Source organism: Benincasa hispida, chromosome 10 (assembly GCF_027475165.1).
Source record: "Benincasa hispida cultivar pf3 chromosome 10, pf3_genome.v1.1, whole genome shotgun sequence".
Taxonomy (NCBI): Eukaryota; Viridiplantae; Streptophyta; class Magnoliopsida; order Cucurbitales; family Cucurbitaceae; genus Benincasa; species Benincasa hispida.
In genome coordinates, this window is record NC_143487.1 from 54301103 (window position 1) to 54320680 (window position 19578).

General features: G+C 28.8%; 1 protein-coding gene across 1 annotated transcript; it reads left to right on the forward strand.

Annotated features, from left to right (window-relative positions):
- The first annotated feature begins 3338 nt into the window (after window positions 1–3338).
- LOC120088102 (weak chloroplast movement under blue light protein (DUF827)) lies at window positions 3339–7647 on the forward strand. Its single transcript, XM_039045162.2, has 3 exons — window positions 3339–4007; window positions 4595–4796; window positions 4955–7647. The coding sequence occupies exons 1-3, from the start codon at window positions 3991–3993 to the stop codon at window positions 7373–7375; spliced, it is 2640 nt and encodes an 879-aa protein (XP_038901090.1). The 5' UTR covers window positions 3339–3990; the 3' UTR covers window positions 7376–7647.
- The last annotated feature ends 11931 nt before the right edge of the window (window positions 7648–19578 follow it).

Sequence of the window (19578 nt, forward strand, 5' to 3'; positions counted from 1 at the left end):
AAAAAATTGAAAGAAGATTTTTTTTTTATTAGCCATATGGAATTAGCTAAGCATTTTATTTATTTCTATTTAGAAATAATTTCAAAATATTTATCATCAATGCTTAAATAATTGTTTTAAATGAAAAAAACGGTTAGAAATATTTTTAAATATAACAATGTAACATTGTCTATTAGTATCGTTTATCAGTGTCAATAATACTATCTATCACAGATAATAATATTCTTTTATATTTATAAATAAATTGACTTAACTTTTTATATTTTAAAATAGTCTTTTAACTCTTTTTGTTTATTTGATCTCATTATTGTTGTAAATGATGTTGATTATATTATCTTCAATGTTATGTTTACACGAATTATGGTGGTTTAAGGGTTTCTTTTTAGATATTATAGTTTTTAGTCGATATAAATTTTCTTAGAAGCATTAAAAACTATTAAAAAAAATTAAACAATAATATGCTAAACCAAAATTTTATAATAACAATAACTTGAATAACATTAAAAAAAAAAAGGTAAAGTTTTAAAATAAACTCTTTTTTAAAAAATTAATCAATATTTAATGGGTTAATCTAAGGGTTATTGCACATATAGTAAAATAAGGTAGAAGTATTCTAAATATAACAAAATTTATAATAATTTGCAGGTATAGGAAAATCATTTTTTAAAAACTAAAAAATTACTAAATTATCCTCACTTTAACTGGACACGTGCTATCAATGATAAAAGCCCTATCAATTATATAGAATGTATCTATGATAGATTCATATCAAGCGATAGGAGTCTATCACTAATATACTTCTGCATGTGAATAGCAATCTATCAATGTTAAATTCCTATTAGCCATACTCTTCAATCATAATTTTTTTACATCAAATATTAATGATCTTCTATACATGCCTAAGCAATGTCTTAAGCCCATTGGGTTTGAGTTTGGATTGAGCATCTTCACGGTTTAAAGTCAAGTTGGATCAAGCCGATTTAATGATGACAGTGACTCCCAAACTTTCCGTCGTGGTTTTTCACATTTATTAAAAGAAAAACACTTGATTACTAGTCAAATTCGAAAAACAAAACTACTTTTTTCTACTAATATTTTCAAAACTTGACTTGTTTTTTAAAAACATTAGTTGAAGTAGAAAACTAAACATAGAAACTTACAGGTTAAAATAATTTTTATAAGCTTAATTTTCAACCAAAAAAATATAAAAATCAAATAGTTATCAAAATAACTTTAATCTTTTGCTCTTATTACTTTTCTTTTTTAAAAAATAATTTTTTAATCCTTGAGTTTTAAGTGTTTCTTTCAATTAGTTCCTAGATTTGAAATATTATATTTTTATCCTTAAATTGAGTTTAGTCCCCTAAGTTTCAAGAGCAAGCATTAATTACTCAAGGACCAAAGTGTAAAATCTAAAAATCTACGGTAAAAATGAAAATTAAAGTCAAAATTAAGGGTAAAAATATAACATTTTGAAACTTAAGAACCTAAATAAAAACTAGATTCAAAATTAGGGGTAAAAATATAACATTTTAAAATTCATGGATTTTTTTTATTTTTTATTTTTATATTACAATGTAAAATTTGTGAGTAAATAAAGAATATTTTAGGAATAAAACAAATATAATGTTGTGAAATTTTGCTTTCGGAAAATAAAGACAAATGAAGAAGATACCAATATAAAATATTAGAAGTGAAATTAATTTAACAAGTTTTGATAATTACATAACAGCTTGGCAGTTGACCAAATTATACCCTTATTTAAAAAATAATAATAACGATCGTTAGTTAGCTTTGAAAGTTCATTAACTTTCACACCAAATCATTTCTGGTTTTAGACTTTAAAAGTACACTAAATTCTTATTTTATTTTATCCCATTTGAATTCACAAATTTACTTGATTTTCCAAATAATTCATTTCAAATTAAAGTTAATAATTTGTACAAAAAGGCTTATGTATCATGAGTAAAGAAAATGGAGAGAGAGAGATTATTATCTAGATTTTTCTATTGGTTGGATTTCTATAAAGTTTTTAAGATTCTATTTGAGGTATATAATCACTTTAATTTATGATATATTTATATGTAAAAAAACACAATAACATACAAATGCAAAATAAAAAAAAAATGATTTAGATTACACGTTTACCTTATGAACTTTCTATTTGTGTTCAATAAGTCTATAAATTTTTAAAAATATAAAAAAAAAATATTAGATATAACCCTAAATTTAAAATCTGAACTTTTATGAGTGTATCAATTTACACGCTTTATTACGTTGTATTTGAAAAAACCTCATGTGAAATTTATAATTGTGTAAGTTCTAAACTTTCATAAGTGAACTAATTTAGACTTTTAGTCAGGATTTTCTTTGAGAATCATTCATGTCTTTACTCTATTTGTCCATTTTATAAAATCTACACAGGTTTGAAAATTAATGCATTGATGATTTTAAAGGATAATCGTAGTAATAAAAGATTTAAATTGATTAACTTATAAAAACTTAGGAGTTTAATTAACTAAAATCATAAGTTTCATTTAGAGTTTAAATTTATATAATTATTAGTCCAGTATTCAAATTTATACAACCTCCAAAGTTTAAGATAAAAATTGATATTTTCTCTTTTAGAAAATGTGTTATAGATCCTTGAACTTTCAATTTGTTGTCTAAATAGGTTAATATAACATATCTATTGTCTATAAGGTACAAAACTATTAAATATTATCCAAGAGGTTCATGAATTTTCAAAAAGTAAAAATCGAATGGATCAAGGTTTCTTAGTGTTTTTTTTTAGTTTAACAATTGAAGGGTAAAGATCAAACTATCAAACTTTGAAATGGTAATTGATTCTATGAAACTATACTTGAACTGACAAAAATATAGTTCAACAACTTTCAACTCCATCTCGACAAAATGCATTTAAAAATAATTTTGAAGAATATCGTACGTAGAACCATGATAATAAATTTTCATCGACATGTTGATATTTTGATCGACTAGATCTCACGTGAGAATAGATGAAAATATTTTAAACGAAGTAAGACACTAAGTAAAGCATCATTCAATAATTATTATTGGAGTTGAAAATTTAAATATTTATAGATATTTTTCAAACTCAATAATAAAACATTAAAAAATAAATTAATAAAAAACTAATAAATTAATAAAGGACAATAAGATAAAACTTGGTATAGATAGATGACTTAATTTAGAATGCCCATTTACTCATCAACCCCCCCCCCCCCCCCCCCCCCCCCCGCCCCCCCCCCCAAAAAAAAAGATATTAATAAACATTAATATAAACTAGAAAAGGCAAATCCTTTCATCAAAAATCAAATTTCTTCCTTTAATCAGAAAAGAAACAAACACACACACTTCAAAAAGAAAGAAAAAGAAGAAGAAGAACATTGAAAGAAAAGTGTTTTTTTTTTTTTTTTTTTTTTTTTTTTTGTAATTTTAAAAAAACCCAAAAGGGAAGAAAATGAAAATGAAAATCCCATGGCTGAGGCTCAGATCTTGGGAGGGCCTAAAAAGTAAGGTGAGCTTGGTCTTCCATTGGTCACTTGGCCTCTGAAAAAAGCAGCCATTGTTGTAGCTTTAAGACCTTCTTCACAGGGTCATTTTGGTCATTTTTCTAGAGAGAGAAAGAGAGAGAGTACCAAACTTCATTGTTGAGTTGTATCCTGTTGTGGGTTTGGCAATTTGAGGGACAGCAAAACCAACCCAAATTATTTCAGTTTCTCCTTTTTCTTTTATTTTCTTTTCTTTTTATCAACCCATCTTTTCCTCCATTTTTCCTTTACCTTCTTCTTCTTCTTTCTCTTCTTCCTTCTGGGGTTTCCTTCTTTGTCAGTAAACAACAACAGAGAAGCTTGAAGAAACTTCCATCAACAATTCATAATGCCGCCATTTTAGCATCTTCCTACTGGGTTTTCTGCTCTGCTTCTCTGCTACACAACACTTCTCTTACTTCCATCTTACACTGCCGCCATGTCCACTAAATCCAAGTATGTTTTCTGCACCGATCTGATGTGGGTTTTCTTTTGCTGTTTCTGAGTGATCCATCACTTCTTCTTGGTGTAATTTTTAATTCCCACTCCCAATTTTCTTGGATCTTCTTGTTTATGGCGGTTGCTAGGGCCAGTTTGATTTTCTTTTCTTTTCTTTTTTTTTTTTTTTTTTTGTTCTGTTCTCAATCGATTCTGTTTGTTTCTTTTTTATGTGGTTTGGGGTTCTCTGTTTTTTCACTTTCTGTTGCACTATGGCTTGTTTCTGGATTTCTTTGTGTCAACATTTTTGTTGTTGATTTCACGGTGGTTTCTTCAAGATCTCATCCTCTGTCAGTTAGATCTACTTGGAAGTAATTTTAGGCTTTTTCTTTCAGCGAGTTAGTGTTTGTGCTGCTTTTTCTTGTTGGAACTATCGTTTCGGCTTGATTTCTGATCGAAATTGTTCGTGAGGATGCTGAAATGTTGCTAAAATTCAACTTTCTGCGGATGTTTTTTTGGAATTTGAGATGGGTTTGTTTAGATTGTTTTGTTTCTGGCTCATTTCTGGATGGTTTTGCTAAGTACATTTTGTTTGTTCTTAACAGATCTTCTACACCTGAAACTCCCAACAAGACATCACCTGCAACTCCTAGGGTGAGCAAATTGAATAGAGGGATTGCTAAATCAGAGTCTGATTCTCATTCTCCTTTGCAAAGGTCTCGGCTCTCAATTGACCGGTCCCCTCGACCTGCAACTTCGAAGCCTGCGGTTGATCGTCAATTGCCGAAAGTCGCCACACCACCTGATGTAAGTTTTAGCTGACATACTCAACAGTTCTTTGATCAGAATTGCTAATGTTATTGTGTTGGATGTTTAGCATTGGTACAATGTCGTTTTTTAATATTGAAGTAAATATGTGAATGCAAATCATTAAATGCTGTTAATTTCTGTCTTTTGGTTTTCAGAAAGCGCAGCCACGGAGTACAAAAGGATCAGAGATACAGGCTCAATTAAATGTTGCTCAGGAAGATCTGAAGAAGGCAAAGGAGCAAATAGTGTTGGTTGAAAAAGAGAGAGAAAAGTTAAGCAATGAATTGAAAGAAGCACAGAAGTCAGCAGAGGAGGCAAATGAGAAACTTAGAGAGGCTTTGGTGGCACAAAAGCGAGCTGAAGAGAGTTCTGAGATCGAAAAGTTTCGAGCTGTTGAGATGGAGCAAGCAGGACTTGAGGAAGCCCATAAGAAAGAAGAGGAATGGCAGAAAGAGATAGAAGCTGTGAGGAGCCAACATGCGTTAGATGTTGCCGCTCTTCTCTCTACCAGTCAAGAGCTTCAAAGAGTGAAGATGGAGTTGGCAATGACTACCGACGCCAAGAACCAGGCGCTGAGCCATGCTGATGATGCAACAAAGATTGCTGAGATTCATGTCGAGAAGGTGGAAATTCTCTCAGCTGAGCTAACCAGATTGAAAGCATTGTTAGACTGGAAGCTTGAAACGCAGTCAAATGAGAATGGGCAATTGATAATGAAGCTTAACTCAGAGATTGACTCTCTGAATTTGGAGCTTGAGAAAGCAAAATCTTATGCAGAGATGGTGAAGGAGAAAGAGGTTTCAATTGAGCGGCTTAATAGTGAACTTAAAGCTGCAAAGATGGCAGAAACTTGCTATGAGGAGAAAATCATGGATAAAGATGCTTCCATTGAACAGCTTAATATCGATCTAGAAGCTGCAAAGATGGCTGAGACGTATGCACATGGTTTAGTAGAAGAATGGAAAAACAGAGCTGAGGAGATGGAAACGCAGTTGGACAATGCGAATAAGCTTGAACGATCAGCATCAGAATCTCTGGAATCAGTGATGAAACAACTGGAGCACAACAATGATCTATTGCATAATGCAGAGCTTGAAATTGCTGCTCTAAAAGAGAAGGTAGGTTTGCTGGAAATGACTGTTAAAAGACAGAAAGAGGACTTAAAAGAGTCGGAACACCATCTTCATCGGACCAAGGAAGAAGCATCTGAATTGGAGAAGTTGGTTGCGTCACTGAGGTCACAGTTGGAAACTGTCAAGGAAGAGAAAAATCAAGCTTTGAATAATGAGAAGCTTGCAGCTTCCAGTGTACAGAGCTTATTAGAAGAGAAAAACCAACTCTTAAATGAGCTAGAAACTTCCAAGGACGAGGAAGAGAAAAGCAAAAAGGCAATGGAAAGCTTGGCATCTGCATTGCACGAAATATCTACCGAGGCTAGGGAAACCAAGGAGAAACTTTTGTCTAGTCAAGCTGAGCAAGAAAACTATGAGTCCCAAATAGAAAATCTAAAGTTGGTCTTGAAAGCTACAAATGAGAAATACGAAAGCATGCTTGAAAATTCAAACCACGAAATTGATGTTCTAACGAGTACCATTGAGAAATCGAAGCACGAATACGAGAATTCCAAGGCTGAGTGGGAAGAGAAGGAGCTTCACCTAGTGGATGCTGTGAAGAAATCAGAAGAAGGGAACTCTTCCTTGGAAAAGGAAATAGATAGGCTTGTAAATTTGCTCAAGCAAACTGAGGAAGAAGCTTGTAAGATGAGGGAGGAAGAAGCTCAACTAAAGGATAGCCTGAAGGAAGTTGAAGCTGAAGTGATCTATTTGCAGGAAGCTCTTGGAGAAGCTAAATCCGAGAGCATGAAACTGAAGGAAAGTTTATTAGACAAAGAAAATGAGTTGCAGAGCATTCATCAAGAAAATGAGGAGCTTCTAACTAGGGAAGCTGCTTCTCTCAAGAAGGTTGAGGAGTTATCCAAGTTGCTTGAGGAAGCTTCTGCCAAAAAGCAAACAGTAGAGAACGGTGAACCAACAGACAGTGAGAAGGACTACGATTTGCTACCTAAAGTAGTCGAGTTCTCTGAAGAGAATGGCAGACGACAGGAAGAGAAGACAAAAGTGGAGCCTTTGATACCCATTGAACATGAAGAACACAAATTCGAGTTTCCCTGGGTAGGTAATGGTGCCTCAGATGAGAAGACTGAAAAAATGGATTCACCAACAACACTTCAGAATGGAAATGATAAACCGAAAGAAGAAGAAAAAAAAGAGAAGGAAGACGATTCAGTTAAGGTTGAATACAAAATGTGGGAGAGCTGCAAGATTGAAAAGAAAGAGTTCTCACAAGAGGGAGGAGAACCAGAACACGTATCCATTGACGATGAAGCAGACTCAAAACTGGAGGGCGGAGAGAGTTTCGATCAGATAAATGGGGTACGTTCAGAAAATCTGGATGATGGTGGAAACTCACCATCAAAGCAGCAGGAGCAGCAGCAGCAACAGAAGAAGAAGAAGCCATTGCTTAAAAAGTTTGGATACCTTCTCAAGAAGAAGAACAGTGTCAACCAGAAACAGTAATATAGAAAGAACTGTGGCTTGATTTGCTTCAAGCTAGGTGGCAAGTATATGCATAGTAATTTTCACTTGAATTCGTTTGCTTATATTGTTTTTGTTCTGATTTTCTGAATAGGTTTTGAAAAAGATGAAGAGACTTGTAAGTGGGAATTTCTCCTCCTCCTTCCACTGCTGAGCAGTTTCTTGTATGTTATTGGGATATTTCTTTTGTTCATTGTTTAATGGCTTCCTTCACTACCGATCTAGAATTTATGAAAAGGAGTGGGTTACTTGAAGTTGTATCATCATCATCTTTCATCCATTATAGATTCTTTATGAGCTCTTGCAAATGAGAACTGCTTTGTAAATTGATTGTTTGTACATCAAACTGTTTGTTTTTCACTTATTATTTGATGGGATTTTACATTATTGAGAAGCCATTGTCATGCTAATAGGTGTTATACTAATGAAGATTTTGGGTATTGAATTTATGGTGTGTTTCTTGGTTTAAAGTGAAATGAAAGCAAGAATGTAATGAAAAAAAATGTGGTGTTTTGAAGGATTCAAATTCTTGGCACTCATTATCACTGAAAGGTGTAACCAATTTCAGCAACTTCTTGAAAAAAAGAAAGAAATGGATGCCTCTGCCAATGGATCCAAAAAAAAGAAAAAAAAAAGTTTTGCCTGATAAGTTTGTTTATTAGTCAAAATAGAAGCTTTGGGTTGGAAATCTTACCTAAATTAGTTGCCTGAAATAATGACAAAAAATTGTCTGTCTGGTGGCCTCTTAAAAGCAGATCCATTGATATTTTATTATTTTTCTTTTATTATTATTACTATTAATACTATTTTCAAGTGTAGTAAAATAAGTCAGCTTATTTATAAATATAGAGAATATCACTATCTATTCGTAGTAGACACTAATAGATATCTATCACTAATAGATGGTAACATTTTGTTATATTTAAAAATATTTTAAGTAATTTTATAATTTAAAATAATATCCCATACTACTATTACTATTATTATTATGAAAAAACAAAAACAAAACAAGATGAAAACCACCATGAGAGTTACAACTTATTTTTAATGTGATTTAAAAAAAAATCCTATATAGAATATTATATCATAGACAGAGAATACTCAAACTTATAACTTATTTCTTTGGATCAAACTTATTAGTGGTATCCACATACTTGTTAATTATATTAAAATATATATATACATAAATATATGTTGGTATTCAAAATTTCTTGAAATTTTATGGTTATCCAATTATGGCATCTGAGCTTTGGAGAATTTTTGTTTTGTTTCTAGACTTTATTTATATACAAAAATTATTTTAATTTTTGCTATTAATTTTTTCTACCTCGTTGAATTAAAACAAGGAAAATATTATAAAAATGAAAAATACCTATCTTTTGTTCATTTATTCAATGAAATATAGCGCGGAAAATATATTGCATTAATAATAAAACCAAGTTGAATTTAAACCTTACCAAAGTTCAATAAACCATACATTATCCATTCTCAAATTATAGAAATATTTCATCCATGTTTTCTATATAATAAATAATCAGATCTAATTGAAACATGAAAATCAATGATGATATAAGACTAGCCAACGACTAGCCAACTAACAGTGAAATTTCCTTTCTTCTTTATCTTTTTTTTTGTCTCTGTGCAGAGAATTATTGAAAGGAAAGTTGGAATAATAAAGTGAACCTAAATAATAAATATATGTTTTAATCCTTAATATTTGGACACTTTTCAATTTAATCATTATTATATAAATTTCTGAGATTAGTTAATGATAAACTTTCATTAGTTGAAATTTAGAAGAGGAAAACAACTAAGGTTTAAAATATCGATTTTGAAAGAAATATCGAGGTTTTGATTTTATGGAAATTTCTATGAAAATATCGATAAAATGTAGATTTCGATGGATATTTCTAAAAAAATTTTAAAATAAAAAATTTTAAACAATAAATTTAAATTAGTAAATAAACATTTTATAATTTTAAATAAATTAATTGGGGTTGATGCCCTAAATCTCGTGGGTCCTATAGTTTGTAATTGTATTGTACAAACAAGTTATTTATTTAATAAAATCTGAGGTATTTTATTTGATATTTAGTATCATTAACCCACAAAACCAATAAAACCAATAAACAAACATCTAATGTTATCTTCTGTAACTTAAACATGTATGTAGAGACATACGGATGGATTTGTGTTTAAGTGATAACTTGAAGAGTCTGTAGTAGATGGATAAGACTAGGTACCTTATCTTGGTGACATTACGAATATGACTCGCCTTGTAGATGTTACAATTGTTGTAAAGTGCTACAAATGACATGATCTTGATCATTCGTATAAGGACATGTGAGTGGGGTATTCTATACAAAGGGGTTTGTATAAGACCAGACCACGAAATGAATAGTTTCATTATATAACACTGTTAATAATATAGACTTACATTTCACCAGCATAACCATAGGTGACATGACCTGAATCCTTAGTGAGTTGTGAACTTCTGCCTATGAAGGCGGTCTTTTGATTTGTATGGGTGAGAGTGGCCATATCATCGACTCAATAAGCCTACCATTTTGGGGATTCATCTGATTGGGGAGTTGGGAACATAGTTATACGAGACGGAATTCACTCATTCCCAAATGTTGGGATAAGTAGATAAGTTGCTCCCTTAAGGGTTAATTTCGGGGCTTGAACAATGTAACACCACACCCTCTCTTGGCCCAAGAGGAGTTTGATCATAGTTGAACTATGACTTATTGTTCATTAGAGAGATCCGTAATACTTAAAGAGTTAGATGTAACTACAGGGGCAAAATGGTAATTTTGGTCTAATTGTACTTACCAGCAATTTGTGAAGGGTCATCGCACTATTAACTAGTTATATCCAATGGACACAGAAATATATCTGTAGCGCGAAGAGTGCAGCTGTTGGTCTTTAGTGGAGTGTTTGACAGTTAATAGATGTTGGATAATTTCCAACAATTTAATTAAAGGAGTTTAATTAATTATCTAAGTACCATTGGAACTTCAATCTACAGGTCTATAAGATCTCCTCTATAGCTCAACAGAGATTATTGAGAATTAATTTTGGATTAATTTGAATTATTCAAATTAATTGAGGGATTGATTATATATGATATAATTAATTTAAATTCATTATATGTGATATAATTACTATAATGTATTTGATACATTATAATATAAAGCTTATTTTGAGAGGAATTAAATATTTAGATATGATTCAAATATTAATTGTATGGATTAGATTCATATAATTAAATTTAGTATAAATGTGATTTATATTAAATATCATAAATAATTGAGAGAATATAAACTATAGGTTATATTTTATTTGATACAATATAAAAACGGTAGGTTATGTGTTATATTTGATATAACATATAGTTATATATATATAATAAATTAGTTATTATATGTATTTTTTATTTATTAAATTAAATTTATTTTAATTTAATTTTTAAAATTAAAGGGAGTGAGTTACAACTTCCATCTCCTTAATTCTCAAAAAAACGTGTGGAGAGGGAGTTACAGTATCTTGCTTTTCTTTCTTGCTTCTGAAGTAGGGTGTGTTCTTCATTTTGATCTCCCTATGAGGGAATACACATAAAATTTTTCCTTCTCAAAACTTCTCTCCCACTTCCAAAAATCAGAGAAACCAACAACTCTTTCTGTAATTCTCACCCCAAAGGAGAATATAGGAGGCTCATTTGTGGTAGTGTCCACGTTAATGTTTGTTTTTGTACGAAGAGTTCGTGACCAATTGAGAGGAAATTCGTGAAGAATTGGTTCTTCCAGGGTAAGTGTTATTCTAACCTTAATTCCTCCTTTAAAAGCATGCGGTAAAATATTCTCTGTAATATTGCATTACTTAGATTACTATGTTTTAATTCTCTATGAGAATTGAAAATTGAGACCGATCCCACTTCTACTATGGACCTCACGATCCTTCATTAACATGACTATTATTTATATTATACTTATATTAATGATATTTTGTTGCTTATTTTTTTATGTTTTATGGATTTTTCTACTTTACTATACAGTGGAAATATCAATTCACCCCTTATGTCAATAGAAGTTTAGTAGTATGAATATAAAGAAGTAAATTCAAAATTTAGTTGAGATATTAGAAAATTTCCTCTTTTAGACACTCCTTTTTTTTTTTTCCTATTATGATTCGATCAATTTGACAATTTTTTTACTATATAAGTTTAGGAAATTGTTTTAAATGGTAAAATTGTTGATTTTTTTTAAGTATAACAAAATGTCACTATCTATCAGTGATAGACCACACTAGACTTCTATCACTAAATGTTAAACAATGATAGATCTCTATCTATCACTCATCTGATAGATATTAACATTTTGTTATATTTGTAAATATGTTGACTCATTTTTCTTTATTCGAAAACAGACCTATAAGTTTATTATAAAAAAAATTAACATTTGCCAACAATAAATTACTAAATTAAAATGTTCAAACGTAAAGTATTTAATTAAGCATTTATTAAATTAAAACATTTTAAACAATTTTAGAGAAAAAAGAACCTAAAATATCGAGAATTCAAACATAATTTTGGTGTTGGTTCATATATTTTGAAATTTGTCCATTCCTAGTTTCTATACTTTCAAATGTTCAATTTTAATACATGTATTTTCAAAATAATTTAAATTCAGTCTTTCGAAATTAAATATAAAATTTAATATGTGAATATATTTTCAAAATGTATAGAAAAAGTGATAATAATATAAAGCTTTTCAAAAAAAAAAAACTACAATAAATTAATAGTAGATCTTAAATTTAAGATTGATTGAAAGTACAAACACTAGAATTGAATTAAGTCTCAAAGTACAGTAACCGATGGAGTATTTAGGTACAGTAACCGATGGAGTATTTAGGTCCCCAACTTGCACTGGGTGGAGTGGGCTATTCTAGTTCACTCAATGTTTGGGTCTTCCATTATAATAGTTGAAGTTTTCAATTATTATAACACACATTTACCTATAGTAAAACTACTTAAAGACTTTCATTTAGCGGCAGATTTAGTATGGATGAGCCTCCCTCAACTTTATGCTTTTTATATAATATATATATAAAAAATTGACATAATATCGAAATCATTAGTTAGTAAAATGGTTAATTTGTTTTTTGGCCCTTTTTAGACTTAGGTTACAACACATACATGTACTACATATTGTCCCTGAAATGTTATTTTAAGGCTAAACTACCCCTTAGTCCTTATACTTTGAAGTTTGTTCAATTTTAGTTCATGTATATTTTCAATTATCCAATTTTAATCCATCTAATTTCAATAAATCTTAAATTTAATCTGTCGAAGTTAATTTTTACTGAAATTAGTTAAATAATAATAATTTTCATGCAAAAAAATATGATATATGAATATATTTTCAAAATTTAAAGAAAAATGCTAATAAATAGTAAAAAGATTTTTTTTAAAAAAATAATAATAAACTAACATTGAAGACTAGTTAAAATTTATCGACACTAAGTATTAAAATTCAACGTTTGAAAGTATAGAAATTAAAATTATATTTAAACCTTATTTTAATTATTATTTTAATAGAAATATAATGAATAGTCAAAAAGAAAAATGAATATTGAGAAAGAGGGGAGGGAAAAAAAAAGTCTCTTTAAATGCTCATTGGTCTGTGCCGGTCCCCCAAAACCCCTTTATCTTTCCACCTCCAACATTGCTTTTTCCAATGAATTTTCATTTACATATATATTTTTTTTATTTTGCTTTTTCCTATTGTGTGAAGTAAGAATTTTTGTAAAATATAGATAAGGATGTTTAGGGGTGTTCAAAAAATCTAATGACCATAAAAAATTGATTAATCCAAATAGTATAGTATGGATTGAATTATCAATTTATTTGGGTTAGATTGAATTCAAAGAATGAAAATTTTATGAATTGAATTGGTTCATATATTCACCAAAAATAATCCGAACTAATATGAACCAACTGTAACTTATTATGAACTTTAAATTTTATATATATATATATATAGTACAAAGCATAAAGTTGTTTTATGAACTTGAGAATTAATATTTAGTAGAATGAATTAGTTTTATGCTATCATGGATATTTTGGGTTTGACTCTCTTTTAGGAGTTTTATTTAGTTTCGTTATTTTTGGATAATTTATTTTTAAAAAATTCCTTAAAAAAAAAAAATTTGTTTTTAGCACTTTAAGAAGAAAATTTTCATTATATAAATTGAAATTGAGTTGTTAATATTAATTCAATACATGAAAATAATTAAATAAAATTTTTATGTATTAACATTTTACCTTTTTTCATAATAAAAATTTAAATAAATGACTCAGTTAACTCGAACCAACCTAACCCAAAATGTTTCAAGGTTGGGTTGGGTTCATTTTTTTAATAAAGGTTATTTAAATTGAAAAAAATTATAACCCAAATAATTTGGTTGAGTTTAAAAAATCCTTCAATCCAACCCAACTCAACCCAATCATAAAATTCGAGTTAGGATAGATTGGATTGGTTGTCAGATTATATCTTATTTTTTTCTTATTTATTTAAAATATGTAAAATTATCTACAACACATGTCTAGTAACTAAAATCTCATACAATTCAAATGTCAAAAACCAAATATCCATGATAGTTATTACAAACTTTAAACAAATATAAATATCATAACAATTTTAAAAGAAAAATATTAAAAATTCATAAATTCATTAATCCAAAGTAGTCAAATCTTAAACAAAGAGGAATATATATATATATCAAAATTTTTAGTGAGGCAACCCGAGACCCAATCCACCCTAACAAAAATAGAAAAAATTCAACCCAACTCAACCAAGAACAAGAACAAAATTAATCCAATCCAATTCTTATAGTTTGGGTTGAATAGTCCAAATTGTTCGGATTGTCGAGTTTTTTTTTAATACCCCTAACTTTGGTTTCTTATTTGAGTAATTTGATGTATATAATTTCAGCCAACAATTAAAAAAAAAAAAAGGAATTTTCAGCTTATTATTTTAAATAATAATTTCGAACAGTTGACTATATTTATGCCCATCTTTCTAAGTAATCTATTCAAAATTTGAAATTTCGAAAAGAAAAAAGCTTTTGAAAACTATCTATCTTTCAGTTCTTTTTTCTTTCCAAAACTGAAATAGGATTCCTAATATTATTTTAATTTAAACAAGTTTTAAATTATTAGACAAACATGAAAATTTGTTGAATTCCATTTGTTTTGGGACCAAATGTGTAAAAATCTTCCTACAAACACTTCAATTAATACTATATGATAAAAATCATAAATCTATTGCATTTTTATTTGGAAAAGAATAGTATAGAAACCACTAAACAATTTCATGTCAAAACAAAAGCTATATTGTTTTTTTTTTAATAATTTGTCTATATGTTTGGTAGAGATGTCAACGAGACGGATGGGGTCGATAATGATTTCTCCCTCTCCCATTTCTGTTCCCCATTTCATTCTCCATTCTCGCAAAATTCTTCAACAAGATTAGGATAGGGATTTCCCACGGAGAATTTGCAGGAATCGAGTTGGAAATTTTTCCCATTTGATTTTTTTAAAAATCAATATCTTAAATAAAAATATTTTAGTTAAAGAGTTAAACTTCACGCTAATTTTTTTATATGATTCATTGCACATGAGCAATTTGAATTTGAAGAGAAATTGCTCTAATTTTTTAGAAAATTGAAATAATTACCAGTCAAATTATAATATATCATCTAAATTTAAATGTATTCATTCTCTTATTCTTGACCATTAAAAATAAAATTTTAAATTTAAATATAATACTTATATAACTAATAATAACACAACATTAAATAAATAAATAATCTCGGGAGACTGTGAACTCGGTGGGGTAGGAAAAGAAATGCATTCCCTGTTTTCATCCCATTTAGCCTACAAAAAAATTTTCTGCTCCCATTCTCTCCTTCATTCTATGCGGGAATTCCCGCCCACAGAAGAATTGGACATTTTTTTTTAGATCAAATCCTAACTGAATTCCAAAATAATAGTAATAATAATAAAAGAAATCAAATCCTAGTTTTATTTATTCAATATGATAATAATAGATTATTGCTATTTGGATGTGACATTCTTAATTCGCGAACTTCTTTTTTTTTTTTTTTTTTTTTTAAAATCCTTCAACTTTCAAATCTGTAAAAATTTAGTCATGTGAGTGAGTTTTTTAATATGGATTTAATAGTAAAAATATAATTTAATTAATTAGTTAATATTAATTATAACTAATTATTTTTAATTAACTATTAATATTAATATTTTATTTAGTCTTATTAAATTTTAACTAATATATTTATAACTAACATTTTTATATAATCTTAACTATTTTAATATTACTTATTATTATTAATAATAATAATTGGTAATAATGATCCTCATAAAGCAGTCCGGTGCAAAATCGAAAAAGGCCACTCTGATTATCTTCACTTTAATTTTAATTTAGGAAAATCAAACCAATATATATATATATATATATATATATATCATCCTTTTAGGAAATTTGAATATTTCATCACTTTGGTCCGTTTGGTAAACATTTGATTTTTTATTTTCGTTTTTAAAAATTAAATCTATTTCATCCACGTTTGATTTCTTATAATGATATGCATTTTTCTTGAGTACAATGGTTAAATTGTTAGCCAAATTCCAAAAATAAACACAACTTTTTGAAAGCTACTTTTTTCAGTTCTAAAAATTTGGCTTGATTTTTTAAAGTATAGTGAAAAGTAGATAACAAATAAAAAAAATTTGGAGATAGAAGTAGTGTTCATAGACTTAATTTTCAAAAACAAAAACCTCTATATAAATTGGTTTCCTAATTTGATTTTGTAATTCTTTTAAATTGTGTATCACAAAACCTCTATATAAATTTCACCCTTCTCAATTGAGTACTCACATCTTCAATCATTTTTTCATAATCTCTAATTCAAAGATAATTAATGGATCTTCTCAACGACGTCGTTTCAGATATTTTGAGCTCGATTCCCCTAAAAAAAATAGTAAAATTCGAGCCCTTTCAAAATCCCATAACAAAACTAGCTATCACTCTTACCCTAAAATCCTAGTCGTTACTCCAAATGGTCTTCTCTTATGCGAAAGCCGATACCCAATTCACTACAAGAAATGTTTCTACACAATTACTAGAATTTCCACAAAGCAATGGAAAGGACTTCCCATTTCCAAAACTCGATTTTCTTTTAAAAAAATATTGTCATGCACGTTATTCGTTCAAAACCTCTCCACTTCAAAATCCTTCGTTTGTCCAAAGATGAAATTCCCTCCAAACGGCCTCTACCATTTGCCTACACCATTTGCGAGGTATTTGCCTTTGAATCTTGGCGGTGGAGACAATTAGATTATCTTGTACATGATTATGATTCAAGGTTTGTCGAGTCTCATCGTGCTGCTGTTTTTGCTTATTGGTCAGCTCATTATAAACCAGCATGAGACTTCCATATTTTCTTTCGATGTCTACTCTGAAAGTTGATCTAAAATTATAGTGTCGGATACTATAATTAAGGAGTAGAAGGATATAAGAAAAAATGATAGTGTGGCATGGTAAAAAAAATCGTGGCCAAATTAAAAGGCCATGAACGTTAGTTGTAACTTGGTCATGCATGTAAACATATGACAAGAGAATTTCAGCCATGCAAAGATTATACAGTTGAATTGCTAATGCCATTTTAAGATTATTAATTTTAAGAATAATGGGTTTTCAATTTCCGTTTTATATAACCATATTATTAATTAAGAAATGATTGTAATAAAGGGTCATAATTAAATAATAAATTTAGTGGCTCATTAATTCATTGTTAATCTGACATTAAAAGTTTATCCAAAGATCAAGCACATTGATGGTCGAGATATATTACGGCTCTAGCAATGATGGCTTGAATGGATAATAGCTAAAGAGAAGTCCGAAAGTGGCGAGAAAAGGTCAAGCGAGTTTCAGTTACTTGTGGATTGACCTATATAATCTTCGAGTTGTTTTTGAAGAAAGGTATGCAAAAAAACTTAGACTTATTTTCTACCAATTAAGTCATTTTCAAACTTGATTCTAACTTGAGCGTTAGAGTGAATTTGGCTCAACACCGATGTTTAGCTTTGTTCATTTTGCAAGATATTGAACTACTCTCCTCAAGAAATACAAATTCACCGTTGATTCGATTTTTGTTTCAAAGATGGATGACATACTAAACTTGTGAAATATGAAGGAAAGTTGAGAGTAATGCGGGAATTTAATATGGGTCTCCTGCCTTGACAAAGCGATGGCATGAAAGAATTTGGACAAAATAATGTGACTTTTTGGGGTCAATGCCTATGGGTCATACATATCAAATATTTTGATGACGTGGTTATATAATGATAATATAATATTCTCTAATATAGAGACGGGAAACAACAATTACAAGAAGTTGAAACAAAGTCATTATAATGTATCGATGATGGTGTTTCCATTTTTGTCGGATTTTGAGGGGTGGAATTTTGACCCTCCTTAGCATTCACTCAAGCTAAAGACTATTATGGTGGTGAATTGAACCTCTTATTTTGAGATCGATAATACAAACTTTTGGTTAGTAACCAATATAGGGTACAATGTGTGTTTTTTATTTTGCTGTCATAATGATATGCATGTTTTTTATCCTACTTCGAATTCTTCACTGTGCTCTTCTAAATTCTTAGCTTTAAGTATTATTATGTATTACTTAATTGTAATTCTATTTAGATCATTTTTAGCTTACAGTGTTCTTTTAAAAATGATTTTTTTAGCTTACAGACTGTTTTCTTTTAAATAGTAATTTTAATTATTTTGAAATTAGACAAGATTTCTGATGCCCATCTTTCTAAATAATCTATTCAAAAATTGAAATTTGGAAGAGACAAAAAGAGGTTTTTGTAAACTATCTTTTTTTGTCCCAATTTTTTTTTCTTTGCAAAATTGAAATAGGATTCAAAATATTATTTTAATTGAAAAAAAGTTTTAAAATATTAGATAAATATGAAAAATTGTTGACTTCAATTTGTTTTGGCCTTTGGGACCGAATGTGTAAAAATGTTCCCACAAATACTTCAATTAAACTTCATGTTAAATCAAAATCTATACTATACTAAAAAAGCCAAAAGAACATCAATATTATTTTTTGAACATGACAATAATGGATTGTTGTTATTTGAATGTGACATTCTTCATCCTTAAACATTAACCAAAAGAAATCCTTCAAACTTTAAAAATGGTAACAATTTAGTCACCATTCACCAAATATTTCCGACCAAATGTTTTTAAAATAAAATAAAATTTTATATAATTACCTATGAGAAAAATAATTTTAAATGTGTTTAATCTAGTTTTTGTAATTCTAAAAAAATATAGTTTTTAAAATGATTTTAGATGTTGACATTATTTAAAAGTCAACTTAATAAATTAAAAGTACTTTGAAAATTTTAGAATAAATTTAAAAGTTATTTCTAAACACTAAACTTGTATAATTCTTCTCAAGGACTAAATGTTACATAAACATCTACTAATATTAAGGAAAACTATTTAACCTTACCATACATAACATGGTTTTAACTTTCTTCTTTAAATATGAATATTTACAAATTAGAAATTCATATTCTAACAGTTTCAATGAAAATTCCCGGCATTTGCTTGAGACTTTTTTTTTTTTTTTTTTCTTTCTCAGAAGACATTTAGCTAAAATCTGAAAAATAAATTGCTATTAAACAATATTAGACAAAAAAAAAAAAAAAAAAAAAAAACAAAAAACAAAGAAAAAAGAACCTAACTTCTATTTGATAACCATTAGTATTTAGTTGGTGAAAATTAAGCTTATTAATACTACTTTCACAGCCAACATGAGTATAATTAAATTTACATAAAGCATGAATCTTTACGAAGAGATTAGTTGTTCGAATCACAAAATAAAAATATATGATACTTCCTCCGGTGAGTTTCTTTGTTTTAGTGTCTACTTCCGATGAATGTTTTCAAAATCCAAACCATATTTTAAAATCCAAAAAACAAAATATTGAACTCTAGACCATTCTCCAAATGAAAAAGGCAAGATTTAAAACATCAATGGTTAACATCTAAAAGCTCCCAAACTAAACTTGTCATTAAATC

Bases quoted from the DNA above. Each gene is read 5' to 3' on its own strand.
- LOC120088102 (XM_039045162.2), top strand. The intron at 4,797-4,954 runs GTAAGTTTTAGC...TTTGGTTTTCAG, and splicing joins AAGTCGCCACACCACCTGAT to AAAGCGCAGCCACGGAGTAC.